Genomic DNA, 17,346 nt, shown 5'->3' on the forward strand with positions numbered 1-17,346 from the left:
TAATGAGGCTCGTGGCAGGGAAGAAAAATTCATGGGATGCATATAAATTATCAGGTGACACAGAAGACTATGGCAGATATAAACTAGTCCGTAATCAAGTCACAAAGGAGGTTAGGCAAGCGAAATTACTGATTACAAGAAATCCTTGGTAAAGGATGCAAATAAAAACAACAAAGACTTCTTTACTTATGAAGGAAGTGGATGAATCAGATCGGCCCACTTTATGTTGGTGGTTCGACTGTTGATGATCCTGCTCAGATAGCTGACAAACTCAATGAGTATTTTGCATCTACATTCACACATGAGAAATTCTGTAAGGAATGGGAGCACAGAAGTTACTAATCTCTAACAGGGAGCTACATGATTTTGTAATAACAGAGAGCAAAGTGGAGGCAAAACTGTTGAAGTTAAACATAAAAAAGATACCAGGGGCAGATGGAATCTATCCAGTCATATTGAAGGAGGCAGCGAGGGAAGCAAGCACCTCTTAGCCATAATTATGGGAGCATCCTTAGATTCAGGGGAGGTCCTCATAGACTGGAGATGTGCAAATGTATCCCGAATCCACAAAGGGGGGGGGGTTCAAAGTTTGACACAAATAATTATAGACCTGTTAGTTTAATTTTTGTTCTGGGAAAAATAATGGCATCACTGGTTAAAGATGTGATGCAGGATCACCTAGACAAGACTGCAGTAATAGTTTAGACACACCATGGGTTTGTTAAGGAGAACTCCTGACTGACCAATTTGATTGGATATTAGGATGTTGCCACAAAGGAACTAGATGCAAAAAATATTCTGATATCATATACTTAGGTTTCAGGAAAGATTTTGATACTGTTCCACATGGAAGACTGCTGTAAAAATTGGAGCAGTATGGCATTAAGCGCAAGTTGCTGCAATGGATAAAGGGATGGTTGAATTCGAGATGGCAGAGTGGTAATAAATGGACACTGCTGTATGTGGACTAATGTTTTTAGTGGAGTCCTCAAGGTTTCAGTGCTGGGCCCATTGTTGTTTTGTGTATTTATCAATGATATATCGATGAAGGTATATCAGTGAATATATCGATGAAGGTACATCTCTCCCAGAGAGAGAGAGAGAGAGAGAGAGAGAGAGAGAGAGAGAGAGAGAGAGAGAGAGAGAGAGAGAGAGAGAGAGAGATGTAGAAAGGAATCACCAACAAAGAGAAGAATGATATCCAGCTCAGGACCCTGGGTGTGCCAAGCTCATACTCAACAGATGTGAGCCCCTGGTTTGCAGGCAATACAAAGGTTGGCAGGGTTGTTAATAACAGTAAAGACAGTATGCTATTGGAACAGGATCTAGAAAACTTAGGCAGATGGACTGAGAAGTGGCAAGTTTAACATTGAAAAATGCAAAATACTGCATATGGGTAGCAGTAACTCAAGAGAAACGTACCAACTGTGTGGTACAACACTCAGGGAAGTGGAGAATGAATAAGACCTGGAGGTAATCGTGAAGTCAGATATGAAGTTCTCTGAGTAGTGCAGATGGGCTGCCAGAGCAGGTCATGAAGTTTTATCAATGATATATAGGAATTTTGCTAGCAGAGACAAGGAGGTAATTATCCCTTTGTATAAGGCAATGGTCAGGCTACACATTGAGTACTGTACTGTGTACAGGTCTGGAGTTCTCATTTTAGGAAGGATGTAGAGTTGCTAGAACGAGTACAGAGAAGGGCAACAAGATTGGTGAGAGGAACAAAGGAGTACTCTTACCAAGGGAGGCTTAAGTTCTGAAAGTTGCGGCATCTGGAGACTAGACACCTGTGAGTTGATCTGATTGATGTATATAATGCCTTGAATGGTTTGAGCAGGCCCAATGCTGATGGGATAGTTCCACTTGCTCAGATTAAGAACCTGAGGGGGGCATAGATTCGAAATGAGGAAAGACAGTTGCCGAATAAATGTGTGGAAGTTTGCCTTTAGTCAGGGGGTAGTTGATTGCTGGAACAAACTTCCATCTGTTGTTGTGGAAGTTAATAGCTAATAGCTTAAATAAATTTAAGGCTGAACTAAACAAACATTTGGAGTGACCAAATGGGTGAAATGGGAAGAGTTTTTTTTTTGGCTGATGCTGTATAAGCTTCGTTTCTTGTATCATATGCCTCAACTAATGCTAATGCTAATTTTTCAAAATCCTTTAGCTCCCTCTTAATTTGGATGGAGAGTGGAAGGAATATGTATCTAAAAAAGTTTTGAATATATTAAATGTAAAGCAAATATGGCCAAAGTTATTAAGCGTATTATTAGGTCAAAGGTATTATTAATAAATAAATATCATCACCAGCTGACGTCAAGGTCAAAAAGCTGTGAAATATCACAAATATGTTATAATAACCCAACCTCAAAAGAAAAATAGGTATAGAAGAACCAAAGCAAGGAACAAATAATAGACAACCATTGTATCTAATCTCTTCAGAGGGCCCTGGATACAACAGCTGCAAATATTACTGCATTTTGAATGTAATGGAAGTTACTGTGACTGACAATGACAGACTTCACTCAAATGAAGCAATAATATCACATCACGGAGGCCCTAATGCAGTAACTGAAAAACAGAGGAAAGCTTAAGAGTTCACTGCTAACAAACCTACAATGCTGCCAAAGAAAGAGAAATAAAGTAAAGTAAATTAAGAAGGTACTCCATGTTTGGTTCTGCTAACTTCTTTCCTGTGATTTAAGCAAAAATTGAATAGCAATGTTCTGTAAAATTTCAGACACCTTCAATTCTGGTTGGAAAGTAAACACATATTAATCACAACTGCACATGGAGAAAAAGACGAGTCCATACATCTCTACCATACTCCACAAGTCTCAGACCTATAAGTGGAACAGACATATTCTAATGATTTTCTAGAGATTTTTGTGCAGTGGTCAAAAGGGTAGCAGCAGTCACAAGAGAAATGGAAATGTGTAATGTAGTCTGATAAATCCAGTTTCACACTATTTACTACCAATGCACGTAAGCCAAATAAAGTGAAGAATCAAGATGACATTGTATTCTCTGTGTAGGTGTCTAGTGATTGCATTCTGTGGACATGGATTTTGCAGTCCTTCCATAATCTTTGAGGGCACTGTCAACTCTCAGGTGTACTTAAATAGGTGTAAATATATATGTGAACCAGGTTCTTCCTGCATTGATAATGTTGCATTCAGGCAGTAATGGAAAATTCCAGGATGACTAAGGAATTGCACATAGAGAAAAAGAGTGTATAACATTCTGCAAAAAAGCCTTCATCTCTGACAAAAATGGACTAGTATCACTACAGGTTTGTAACAACAAAATGACTATCAGCAACAGAATCAAAGCTGAGGACGACCAATTCACTATTAAGTGCATTTTCATTTTGGTAAAGCTGTTTGTTGTTGTTTGTTTGTTATTTGGTTTTTAGGAGCATTAGCAACTAAGGCCCTATTGCTCCGGGGATATGTGGTGGTCATTCCCTGACCTTTCCGCATCCTCCGTATTTGGTGGTTATGGGCTCGAACCCCAGTCTAATCAAGAAGCGTGTGCTACGCACTGCTTCTCCTGCCCACCTAGCTATGGAGGCGCCGGTAAAGCAGTATACTTTTTGAAGATTTCATGGTAGTGCCTATTTTAAAAGAAATGGATCCATTATATGAATCATAAAAATTTAAAAAAATAAATAAAAAATAATAAAAAATACAACAGACTCTCAATTTCTGGGTTGTGGATTAACTGGGATCTATATGTCTGCAGAGGTCTAAATTAGTCTAAGTTTCAATATATACAGTTCCAGTTATATTGCTGAGTTACATGCCATAAAGCTTGCCCCAGAAAATATTTCATGCTATCAATCAACAATAGCATAATATATACCAACTCTTTATTAAAGCACATAAACTGATACATCTCCATGAGAATCAGCAAATAGTTATCTTCTGCTGGATCCCAAGCCACACCGAGATGCCAGGAAATGAATACATAGATCATGCTGCAAAACACCCCTCCAGCACAACCCCATATACTGATTACAGATCTACAACCTTTGTCACTCTTATATATCATAGGAAATGGTACAAAACTCTCTGAATTTTTTATTTTCTAAAAGAAAAAAATTCGGAGCATTTTCAGAGAATTTTCAAATTCAGCTGCATAATTGCTCTGAATGCTTCCCTTGCAGTCATCATATGTAGTCTCAATTACTCTGAGAGGTGCAATATGGTGTAAGCAGCACTTGCACTAGAAAACCCCACAACAACAACAACAGTTCAAATTTCAACAAAAAGAAATATACATTGAATCCATTACAGGTTTTTTGTATTTCCATTTTGTAATGTACCTCTAGAAAAGACTCTTGTATTCTAAGAAATCTCATTCCCCACCTTTGCTTTCTGTCACCTGGCAAATTGTGCCATATTTCAAGTAAGCCTTCAGTTTTAATCCTCATGTGATTAATTTTAACATTTTAATTTTAGAATTTTAACCGAATTTTTTTTTTATTTTTAATTTGCATCACTAGTCAAGCATGACAGTGCAGAAGCATACACTTTTATACACAACTGTTGTTCATGGTGTGCCTCCTAAATATTGTCATTGTATACAGTGTCAAAATGATTAATTGTAAACTCCTCATATGTAGTGAATCTGCTGGAGTATAAACAAATTTTTTTGATTTTTTTTAATAGAAAAGGGCATTCTTTCTACTGAACAAAAACTTCAGCTCATCAATAAACATGAAAAAGTGAAAAGTATAAAGTTTAAATAACTCTCTACTTACTATATGGAGTAGTAAGTAGAGAATTACCAACTAGGAGAAGCTGCTTTCACTTGCAAGGTAATGCTTCAAAATTTACATAGTACCGTTAAAAGGTATACAAAGGGAATCGGCGCCTCCGTAGCCAGGTGGGAAGGAGCAGCAGTGCGTAACACATGTTTCTTGATTAGACCGGGGTTCGAGCCCGTCACCACCAAATACGGAGGATGCGGAAAGGTCAGGGAATGACCACCGCATATCCCGGAGCAATATGGCCTTAGTTGCTAATGCTCCTAAAAACCAAATAACAACAACAACAACAACAAAGGGAAAAGGTGAATTTCATTGTTTTCCTTTTTCAAAAACCAATACTATATATTAAATTTTATGTCGATTTTTCTCATACTGTAATATAATTTTATACACACAAAAATAATACTTATGAAAATAAATTTAGGCTTTTGTCACGGTTAAGAGTTTTCCTCCATTTTGCAGATTATCCAGAATTTCGATTATCTGGTAAAATTTAGTACTCAACCACTCCGAAAAATTGAAAATTTAATGTAATTCTATTATTTATTCAATTCACTATTATTTTTAACACATCACTGGGTTTCATTGTAAATTAATAGTATAAATAATTAGATAAATAAATATAAAACAAATATAATATGTGCATCAGGAATCATAGTATACAATAAAGGTCTTTCCATAACTAAGTAGAAGAAATAGAAATAGATTTTAGTAGTAAAAAATATATAAAAAATAAAATCAACAAATTCACATGCAAAAAAATATAAAATTATGAATAAAGCAATAAATATAAAATATAAAATAAAACAGATGAGCATTCAGAGATGTATTCTCAAATCATAATATACAGGGTGTCTGGGGTAGAGGTATCCAAAAATACACTCATATATCTCAGCATCTATAAGGTGTATTAAAATAATTTTTTTGTTATTATACAGAGTAACTCACCAAGTTTTTATGAAGGTTAGTAAAGTTCAACGTGAGCACCTTTTGTAGCTTGAAAGATGTCAAAATGATGCTCAAGCTCTTGCCAAGTGTTTTCCAGCATCCGAGGCATTATTAGAACAAATGCTTCAATGATACGCTGTTTCAAATTGTCCAAATCCCAACCTTTTCTCTGGTACACAGTCTTTAATAAAGCCCCATGCAAAAAAAAAGTTCAATGGAGTCATATCCGAAGATCTAGGTGGCTAGGAAGTTGGGTCTCCTCTTCCAATCAAAATTACAGGAAAAGTGTTGTTCAAAAACGTGGTAACATCTCGATGGAAGTGTGGTGGAGCACCATCTTGCTGAAACCTGAAACGTGGGGGGATTTGTCGAACAGCAAAGATCTGCAGCATGTCAAGGTAAGTGTGTCACATCACTGTGGGCTCTATGAAAAAAATGGACCGATGACACCATTTTTGTGCACTCCTAACCTGAGGACTGAGGCAATAGCCATTCTTATGCTGTTTTTGTGCATGTGCAACTATTGGTGATGCGCCTGCAGTAGTGACCTTGACAGCGTGACGAAACAAATCTTGGAGAGATTTCCTATCAACTGTGTTTTTGTTTGAAAAAATATAATGAGTGGTTCTTACATTATAAGCCTTTAATTTTGGATACCTCTAGCCCGGACACCCTGTATAACTAATAAATCAAAGGAATGACTGTAAATCAAAATATTAATGTTATACATGGTATAACATTTTTTAGTATTAAAAATACCTTTCGCACTGCCATGGATAAGATGGGGTAGATGCAATCCTGAAATTATATAAAAATTAGAGTGAAAATCTTATAAAGGATTTTAATTATATATAGGTTAATTTTATGTTTACAACTTTTCATAGTCAATTTATAAGTTTTTAATTATAAATTACTTTTTAATAATAACAAGATAATATTTAGTATTAGAACACTTGTATTCATAACATAATGCAAAGAAGCAAAGTTTATACAGTACCAGCCAAAAGAAAAAGTTAAAAATAAAAATTTAAATAAAAAATAATGATTTATTACAGTTGAAGCTCTATATAATGATCCTCCCAGGGGAATGAGAAAATGATATTTATATATGAAGGGAGTTATATCGATTGTTCATAAAATAGCATTAGAAGTGGTAAGCTATAGTGGGCTCGCGAGAGTCCATTGTTGAGACGATCATTTATTTTACAAACAAAATCCTGAATGCAATTATTGAGTAGCTAGAGCCGAAACTACAGTGTGGCGGGCGGGGCCCCATTCCCAGCATTTTAATGGCGCAATCGATTGGTTATGTATTTTAAAATTGCTTCATTTATGATTTAATTACAGTCGGACCTCTGTTTAACGAACTTCTTTATAGCGAATTTTTTTTTATTCCCCTTGGTTTAATTACATTTAAAATAGTTTCCATTGAACAAAGAAAATTTCCATGTAACAAATGGATTAGGAGAGATAACTTTGTATGCATTGTTCTCACCTCTGGCCTTTAGGCAATTATAAAGTGAGAATTAAGGGTGAAAGGGATTACCGTTTCAGAATGTTAGTGGTGTCCCTAAAACCTATGCATACAGAAGAAGTTGTGCTAGTCAATATGCTTTCCATAGCCAGTCAGAGGATTAAGAAGATTCTCGACATGGATTATAGCCTTTGTCAACGTGTGTTGTTGTTCCCCTTTACTCCGACAAACGGGCATATGTTTTTCGGAGAAGTGAGTGATCTATGCCTTCCAGTAAATTTCTCCTATCCATGGTCACAGTAGCTGAATATCTGTGTGATTCCGACATTTTGCACTGTTCGTTTGTTATTTGGTTTTTAGGAGCATTAGCAACTAAGGCCATATTGCTCCGGGGAGATGCGGTGGTCATTCCATGACATTTCCGCATCCTCCGTATTTGGTGGATCATGGGCTTGAACCCTGGTCTAATCAAGAAGCGTGTGCTACACACAGCTGCTCCTGCCCACCTGGCTTCGGGGGTGCCTTATTTTGCACTGTATTCAAAGAACTAGTGAGAGTAGCAACATATAGCAGGGGGGGATTGAGGCAACTAAGATATTATTTAAACTTTACGAAGATAAAATGTTGGCAGATTTTGAAAATTTGTCTAGCTTTTCACTGTGTCGAAAATGTTCGAAAATATAATGGCATACAGGCAATAATTAAAAAACAAAACAAAACAAAACTGTATCACCAATCTCCAAAAAACTAGCCTGAATTAAGGATGATTGCTAAAGAACTTGATGTGGAAACTATAGAGACAGGTCGTGTGTTTGGGCCATAAAGAGCAGCTTGCAGACGGCAATTGTGGGTTGGAGGAATCATCCCGCTTTGTGCAAACATTTTGAAGCAGAAGTTAAATATTCCGGATTATTAAGTCGACTTTTAAATTTGGAATTTATTAACCATTTAGCACTAATGATTGACATCCTGCAGGAGCACTCTTACCTTTCAGAAGCTTTACAGAATCACAATGGTAAAAGTATACAAATTAATTATTCAAACTATGAATGCTATTGATATTTTAAAAATTCTGAAGGAAATAATGAAGCTAAAATTGAGAGCATGTTGAAGTGGAAAGAATTTGAAGGAATCAAAATCGAAAGTAAGAACAGTAAAATTATTACAAAATTATTACAGAATTGTCACAAAATTACTTTGTGACAAGTTGTTAAATGCATTGTTTTATCCTTAAAGGATAAGTTATTAATGCAACAGGGTGATTTTAAATTAAATAAAGAAAATAAAGATACCATTGAAAGAAATTTCATCTCGGTGGCAAGACGGCGAAAACCGAATAAGAAATTTGTTTTCTGATAAAATATGAAATAAAAATTAATGATTTTAGAGATTTTGTCAAAGACAAGTTTATTTTTAAAATCGAGTGAAATTACCTTTTCAATTAAGAAAGCCAGAAAATATCTTTGAAACCATTGCGATTAGCAGTGCTGAAGCTGAGTGAGCTCTCAGTGCAATGAATAATATTGTGACAATTAAACATGTTGCAGATTATGAAGACCATCTAAATGGAAAACCATTTTTAAAATTTTTTTTTATTGTATGATGTGCAATACACGAAGGAACCAGTTTATTTTCCTGCTTCCTTCGTGTATTGTGGCTGTGAGATCCAACCGGATAGTGCAGTACCATCATGATATCCAAGCCCCGGGCGGGATTCGAACCTGCGACCTTTGGGTTGCCAGGCAGGCACTTTACCCACCCGGCTAGCCCGGTCGGTTGGAAAACCATTGCTTCAATTTCATCCGGATTGTTATGTCAAATCATTCCTCTGTAATCATCACTCAGCTATTGAGCAAAGCAGAAAATCGACAACAAATATTAATAAAGAAGTAAATTGTATATGGCAATTTTTAGAATAAATTTTTCTTGAATATTTGTGAAATAATTTTTTTTTTCATGTAATCTGTAATTTTTTGCGTACTTTTTCTAGAAAGTTTGTTTTTTATGTACTATTTGTTTTTATATTATGGAATGTTTTGTAATAGTATTTATGTTATTTGTGATAAGGGAAATATTTCATGTTATTTTTTATTCGCAATATTAAAATTTTACCATAAAAAAATGTATCCATTTTATTTCCCTAGTTGTTAAAAAAAAAGACGAATAAAAAAGTTGCACGTGTGCCGAGCACGCACAGTAGATGGTTTATGCAAAACATCCTTCGCGTTTCTTTTAGGTATTTTAATTTGTATATATTGATTACGAAATAAAAGAGCTTTTTTATTGTAATTATTTTATTGATCATTCACAGATTTTCATAATTTCTGGAAGACAAGATACAATGGATTTATGATAACTACAGTAAGAGATGTATACTTGCGATTGCAACATATCTAAATGTCTCTGTAAAACAGCACCGATTCATGTACCGATCTTGTAGTTGAAACCACAAATGCAGCTCTCAGGGGCAACTAACAATGGAATGTAATGAAAATGTGAGACGAAAAAAGAAATTGTTGACAAATATTTGTATTGTTGCAATCATACTTACTGCAGTAGTATGATTCAGAAAACATGATTGTGACATCATACTATTCAAAAATTCTAAAAAGTTAGAACTCCAGACACTGTCGTATCCAGTTATCATCGTAAGGTGAGGCATGACGACCAGGTTTTTAAGTTTTTTTGTTTTTTTTTTTAGATAGACCTAGGAACGTTTCACACATTCACTTATACGCATAGTTAAGGGCAATAAGGGTATTAAGGGTAATAAGCTGCATCTGTCTACCCCCCTAAATCTGCTCCTGACTCGAGTTATCATACTGGTCACGAAAAATGCGCCACGCACTCTGATCACACTACTAGTAGTGCGAGCGTGGGAAGTGCCTCTGGTTGAAGCCACGGATGATGTCACTTCCGGGACCGATCAAATTTACTCGGTAGAAATTTGGAAAAACTGCGAGCCCATTGTTAAAATATTCACAGCTCACCACAGAGCATTAGGTTAATGAGAAATTGGCTGGGACCAACCACATAGCCTTAGCATTAACATGAGTAGAAGCATATGATGCAAGAAAGCAAGCTTTCTCTGATCACACTACTAGTAGTGCGAGTGTAGGAAGTGCCTCTGGTCGAAGCCACGGATGATATCACTTCCGGGACCGATCAAATTTACTCAGTAGAAATGCGAGCCCATTGTTAAAATATTCACTGCTCACCACTGAGCATTAGGTTAATGAGAAATTGGCTGGGGCCATCCACATAGCCTTGGCATTAACATGAGTAGAGGCATATGATTCAAGAAAGCAAGCTTATGCAGCATCACCAAAAAAAAAAAAAAAACCAATCCCATTTCACCCATCCATTCACTCTAAAAGTTTGTCTAGTTCCTCCTTGAATTTATTTAAGCTGTCAACTTCCACAACAGATGGAAGTTTGTTCCAGCAATCAACTACCTGCTGGCTAAGGGCAAATTTCTGCACATCTATTCTACAACCATTTTTCCTCAATTTGAACTTATGCCTCACCAGGTTCGTAATCTGAGCAAGATGAAGAATCCCATCAGCATTGAGCCTGCTCAACCCATTCAAGACCTTATAAATCCCAACTCATATCACTCGCAAGTGCCTAGCCTCCAGATGCTGCAATTTGCAGAACTTAAACCTTTCTTGGTAAGAGGACCCCTTCGTTCCTCTCACCAATCTTGTTATCCTTCTCTGTACTCGTTCTAGCAACTCTCTATCCTTTCCTAAAACAAGGCCTCCAGACCTGTATGCAGTATTTGATGCATGGCCTGACCATTGCTTTATGTAAGGGGACAATCACTTCCTTATCCCTGCTAGCAAAATTCCTGTACAGGCAAACCCCGAATAACACGGTACTTCTACAACATGGTTTGAGAATTTTGGCAATCCTCACATAACACAGTACTTATAATATGGTTTTGTTCTAACACGTTTTGAGAATTGCGGGAAATCTCGCAAAACACTGTACTTTTGAGCTTTTGTGCTGGGTAACTCTGCAGTTATGTTAGATGTAATTTTCAACGTTTCCATTCCTTTTTGTGAATTCCCACTGTTGACTCATTAGTTGTTATCACCTTCATAATATTTTTCTAAAGCACATTTCTGGAGGTCACTACCATAAAACAATAAAAACAATTTGCATTTTCTGGTTTATTGGGCTTTTCTGTTAGTGTAATCAATTATAAACGGATAGTAAACTCGATCTTCTTGTATTTGCTATTGTACCGATAGCTTGAATTCTGTGGGTTTTCACATTATTATGGTGAAATGTGTTTTTTCCCTTCCATGAAATATTCAGTCAAATAAAAACATAAATAATTATTCAGAAACTCATTACCCCGTATCTCACTTGTGCGTATCGTGTTGCAACTTGTGTGCACTATGTTCTTTGTTATTAATTGCTTATCATTTTTACTGTTTTAAATTTTAAAACAAAAAAAAAAAAAAAAGTCAGTGAACAGAAATATCAATTAGTTAGTATGTACATATTACAGTACATATTAATTAAGCTATGTACGTAAGCGTACATTTATTTTTATTTTGCTAGCTGGAAAATATCCTTCCGATTTTCACGTATCATTTAACTTTGTTAATTGGTAAACTTTGTTATTATCTGATCAAATTGGTCAAACAAGACTTTCCCTTAACAAACCTATGCTGTGTCTGAACTATAACTGCAGTCTTGTCTAGATGATCCTGCAATGCTTCTTTAACCTTTTTTTTCCTGGAACCGAAGTTAAACTAAAAGGTCTGTAATTGCCGATGTTACCCTTTGATCCCCCTTTGTGAATAGGGGATGCATTTACACATCTCCAGTCTGTGGGAGACCTCCACTCCGAGTCCAAGGATGCTCTCATAATTATGGCTAAGGGTTTGATTACTTCCTTTGCCGCCTCCTTTAATGTAACTGGATAGATCCCATCCGCCCCCAGGTGCCTTTTTTATGCTTAACTTCAACAATTTCTCCTTCACTTTGCTATCAGTTATTACTAAATCATTAAGATACTAAATTTAACTTAATGATTACTAAATCATTAAGTTAGAGTTTAATAAGCTTCTGTCCTCCACTTCCCTACAGAATTCTTCATGTGTGAATGTAGATGCAAAATACTCACTCAGTTTATTATAGGATGTTATAATGTGTGGAATGTTAAAAAGAGGGTCGCTATGAAGAGCTACGACTGCATTTATTATTTGTCCATTCCTTCTAATACTGTTTCCAAAATTATTTATATGTTCAATCCACAATCATAAATTACCTTTTAATAATAACAAGACAATATATATATATATAAAGAAATCCTTTATGCAAAATAAATAATTTTATATTAAATTAGTAATAGTATTAGCAACACAATGCAAGGAAGCAAAGCTTACATAGCACCTGATAAAAAATAAATAAATAAAATAAATGAATTTAAAATTAAAATAAAAAAATAATAATAATTTACTCATATTCATTTGTCCATTATATCTAATAATTTTTCCAAATGTTCTTTAAATTTACTTCCACACTTCCACAATACTAGGTAAAAGTTTATTCGAACAATCAATTACTCACATCTCAGCAACAATCCTTTTTAAATTTAAATTGGCCCCTTTTGTGTGTAATCTGAGAAAGATTAAGAATCTGCATTTAGTTTATTACTTAACCCTTTCAAAGCCTTATATACTTCAATTAGATGCCATGTGCCTGCACTGATTCCAGAAACTGCAATTTGGAGCAGTGTGCTATGACTAAAGGGATGGTTCAGTGGAAGAAGACAGTGGGTGGTTATAAATGGGCACTGCTCTTGGACTAATGTTATTAGCGGAGTCCTTGAGGGTTTAGTGCTGAGCTTCCTCTTGTTTAGAGTAGTTATTAATGACACTGATGAAGTCACAATAAGCTTATTGTTTGCTGATGGTAAAAAGGTCAGCAGGGTGGTTAATGACAGGAATCAAGGCATATTACTGTGGCAGGACCTAGATAAATTATGCAGATGGGCTGAGAGGTGGAAACTGATGTTTACACTGTCAGATTACACTGCTACCTATATATTTAGGTAACTTAGGTTAAATACTTAGGTAAGCAGTACCTAATCGGTAATCATGGAATAACATACTGATTAGGCAGTACCAGACTAAAGGTGGTGGAGAATGAGGAGATCTTGTACAATTCTGACATGAAGTTCTCTGAGCAGTGCAGACAGGCTGCTAGAACAACTCATATGGTTCTGTCAATAATATACAGGAACTTTGCTAGGAGTTGATTATCCCATTTTTTCAGGAGGTAGTTAGGCCACATGAGTACTGCATATAGGTCTGGAAACCTCAGTTTAAGAAAGATGTGAATATCTTGGAATGATTGTAGAGAAGAGCAACCAGTTTGGTCAAGAACAATCTGGTTGCTCTTCCATTATATCTTTAAATGGATTGAGTAAACGTAACAATCTTACAATGATGCAATCTTTAAATTATATTTTATATTTTTTTACAACAGAAAATAATAAAATTTCTATATTTATAGAAATATGAGAGGAAGGGTAGGAGGAGGAGAATCTTTCAAAAAATATTTGTATTCAAGCAGAAGAAGTTGTAATAGAAAGGTTAAAATTTTTTTGTTTGATACCTTGAAATCTCAATAGCAATCACACAATTGATTTTGATGTGATAGTTAATAATTTTTTTCTTTGCAGCACTGACTGAAGTGAAGTGTCTCAATAGATAAAGTGAAACGTAGATCAGTCATTTAGTTCCTCTTTCGGCAAGGGAAAATACCTAAGACATCGCAAAGAAATGGTTGCTGTTTATGGAGAATATTGCCCAGGTTACAGTGTTATTGCACATTGGTATAAACAATTAAAATGTGGAAGAAGCTCAGTGTATGACGAAGAAATCCCAGGATGCCCAGAAACTGCTGTAACAAAAGAGAGCATTGCAAAAACTGAGGCATTATTCCAAAAAGATTGCTGAAATAATGCAGTAAAGTGTCTGCTCCTAGATGGGCTCCCAGACTTTTGGACACTTACCAGAAGAAGGGAAGGAAATGAAATGTTGATATGCCAGGAAAAGCAAGAGTTTTTTTTTTTTTTCATGGCTAGTCACTATAAATGAAACTTAGATCCATCAATAAACAAATGTCAAAACAATGAAAGCATGCAGAATCACCTCACCCCAAAAAAAAAAAAAAAAAAAAAAAAGTAAAAGTGCTGGCAAGGTGATGCTGTCAGTCTTTTTGGGATCAGCATGGTGTAATACTAACAGATTACCTTCCAAAGGGCTGTGCTGTAATGTTAGCTCATAAAGCTATGTGCTACTATAAAAGAAAAAAAGAAGTGGAAATTATACTGTATTTAAAGAATAAATGCACAAGGCATAATTCCATATGAGTTTAAATTAACTATATAATATCGGTGTAGATACACCATAATTAACCCATAAAATTAAACTACGTATGTAGTGTAAAGGAATCGTTTTAATTATATCTCATATTGTAGCTACCTTCAAAACAAGATACCAGGTATTGCAGTACTTCGAATAAGTAATGCTTCTCTAGTAGGGAAGACTACTATTACTTATTCTCAATGGGCACCACCACTCGAGGCTGCATGGTTTCAAAGCTTGTTGGCCTTTCACCGGTGGGTGGGCAGGTACCATGGTAATGCAAACATGCCATCACAGTTGCAGAGCAAAGTTTCCGGCACCGCCCTCCCCCCATACTTCTCCTTCAACCCATGCACGGTACTAAGTACTATAGGTTTTGATACCTGTTGTGTTTGGGGTTTTCATAAAAAAAAAAAAAAAAAAGTTAATTCTACAATATGAAAGATGCCAAATGGTGAACAGAATGATACTGTATTTAAAGATTAAATATGGATTTAAATTAACTATATAATATCGGTGTAGCTACACCATAGTTAAGTCATAAAATTAAACTACATATGTAGCGTAAAGGCATCATTACTACTGTTACTTAGTAACCGAAGCTACAGTTACTAAGTAACAGTAGTCTACTAGAGAAGTGTTATTTATTCGAAGTGGTGCAATACCTGGTATCTTGTTGTGAAGGTACCACAATATGAGATATAATTAAAATAATGCCTTTACACTACATAAGTAGTTTAATTTTACGGGTTAACTATGGGTTAGAGTAACTAAGAATAAGAACAGGTGCATGTATACTTGCATATACACCAATGCTAGGTGAATAGTAAATAAATTTGATGAATTGGAAGTGCTGGTTAAGACATCCAAGGTGGATATTGTTGGGATATCAGAGATGTGGTGCCACTCAGATATAAGGGATGCAGAATTGGAATTTGGGGAGTACAATGTGTACAGAGAGGATAGAAAGGGAGGAGGGGCTATGCTGCTAGTTAAGAAACACAAAATCCAAGGAAGTGCATCCAGATGACATAGATGAACAGTGCAATGTTGAGTCAATTTGGTGTGACATAAGCACAGGAAAGCAAAAATGAGGGGAGGAGTTTGTTATAGGCCTAATGACTCTGATGAATACAATGAACAATTATACAGAGAAATAGAGCGGGCCAGTAAATAAGAGTGTCTTATAATGGGCAATTTTAACTTCCCAGATATAGACTGGAATTTGTGGGTTGGTCACTTGCACACTAGCATTTGTGGATTTATCGGATGATTGTTTTCTATAGCAGCATGTAGAGAGGCAACAAGAGGGAGTAACACTCTTCATCTGATTATCAGCAGTGATTATTCATGCATTAAGATTTTACAGATAAAGAAACCACTAACCCCGGGGGCTCACATCTGGTGAGTATGGGCTTGGCACACCAAGGGTCCTGAGCTGGATATCATCATTCTTCTCTTTCTTGGTGATTCCCTTCTACTTTTGACTCTCTCTCTCTCTCTCTCTCCCCCTCTCTCTCTCAGGGTTACTCGGGAACTTTTTTTTTTTCCTGGTGCAGCATAAACCTCAGGCTTCCTTGCATCATATGGATAATAATAATAATAATAATAATAATAATAGATGGCAGTGATCACAGTGTACTAATGTGGGATTTACTTAAAGATGTAACTACTGGAGGGCACTGTGGTCACGGAAGAGAACAGTCGGTGGATTTTTGGCTGCTGTAAAGGGATATGTATTTTGATAGTTTTACTGTATTCTTTGTTAATTAACATACTACATTGTGTTTTACATAGATATTAAATAGGTTTAGTAGTGTTCGTTAGCATCTTATTTTGAATTTAGCTAGTGATTTTTGGAAGTTACGACTCCCGATTTTGGCGCCAATATTGTTGATAGTCGCCATATTTTAATCAATAAAAAATAGTGCAACATATATATATCTTGAACTGATAGTGTAAGGTATAACATAAAACAAGATAATGCAATATGAACCACTGTATTAGGAATCTCTAAGCTTAGTATAGCATAATAATTTAATCAAAAAATTTACTAATCTTATTAAATTCCAATGTTAATTAAACTGTATTTAAATGGAAATCATGACTCAGACTAGAGCTGCGAAGTAAAGATCACAGAGTAGCGAGAGTGCTGTGACAAGGGGGAGAAACAAAGGGGCAGTTTTCCAATGCATCATAGTCTCAAAAAATGTACGAAATGTGAAATATTATTTTGCTGAACTTTCTAAAACGGGACACGATCTAGCCAAGGAGGATGTCTCTGTGTGTGCTAAATGCACAAGAGTATCAAGAAATTATGTGCCAACTCAGCGTTCTGATGGACGTCTATGAGAGCTTGAGGTGTAGGGTAAATGCCCTCAAAGAAATTAATAGGAGGGGCCCATCAAGCTCTCAGCTGCCCAGCTCAATGGCAGAGCTAACTCCTGTGCATCAGGCAACAAAGAGGCAATCTTCAAGGCAGAATGCACTGGTCCCAAAGGAACTAGTTATTGTTGGTGACCCTATTGTCAGGGAGACAGAGAATATACCATGCAAGAAGGATAAGTGGAACAGGACCAGGGTATGTCTGTCAGGGGCAAAAGTTGATGTTTACATACAGCAGATATCATCTTTTAAGGGCAAAAAAGGTTATACTGTTATACACATTAGAACTACTGACATTAAGAGTAAGAGATCTGCAGATTTACTCAACAAATACAAGTCATTGTTGAAAAAAAGTTGCAAGTTAGGGTTGA

General features: G+C 35.9%; 1 protein-coding gene across 1 annotated transcript in view; it reads right to left on the minus strand.

Moving 5' to 3' along the window:
- Positions 1–17,346, minus strand: part of unc79 (UNC-79 domain-containing protein) — a 1,082,710-nt gene that overhangs the window by 290,608 nt on the left and 774,756 nt on the right. Inside the window, exon 39 of the mRNA XM_090389680.1 lies at positions 6,485–6,523. Coding sequence (XP_090245806.1) covers positions 6,485–6,523 — 39 coding nt within the window. The remainder of the gene's footprint in view (positions 1–6,484; positions 6,524–17,346) is intronic.

Source organism: Mastigoproctus giganteus, chromosome 2 (genome assembly GCF_048544385.1).
Source record: "Mastigoproctus giganteus isolate SK-2022 chromosome 2, ASM4854438v1, whole genome shotgun sequence".
Lineage (NCBI taxonomy): Eukaryota > Metazoa > Arthropoda > Arachnida > Uropygi > Thelyphonidae > Mastigoproctus > Mastigoproctus giganteus.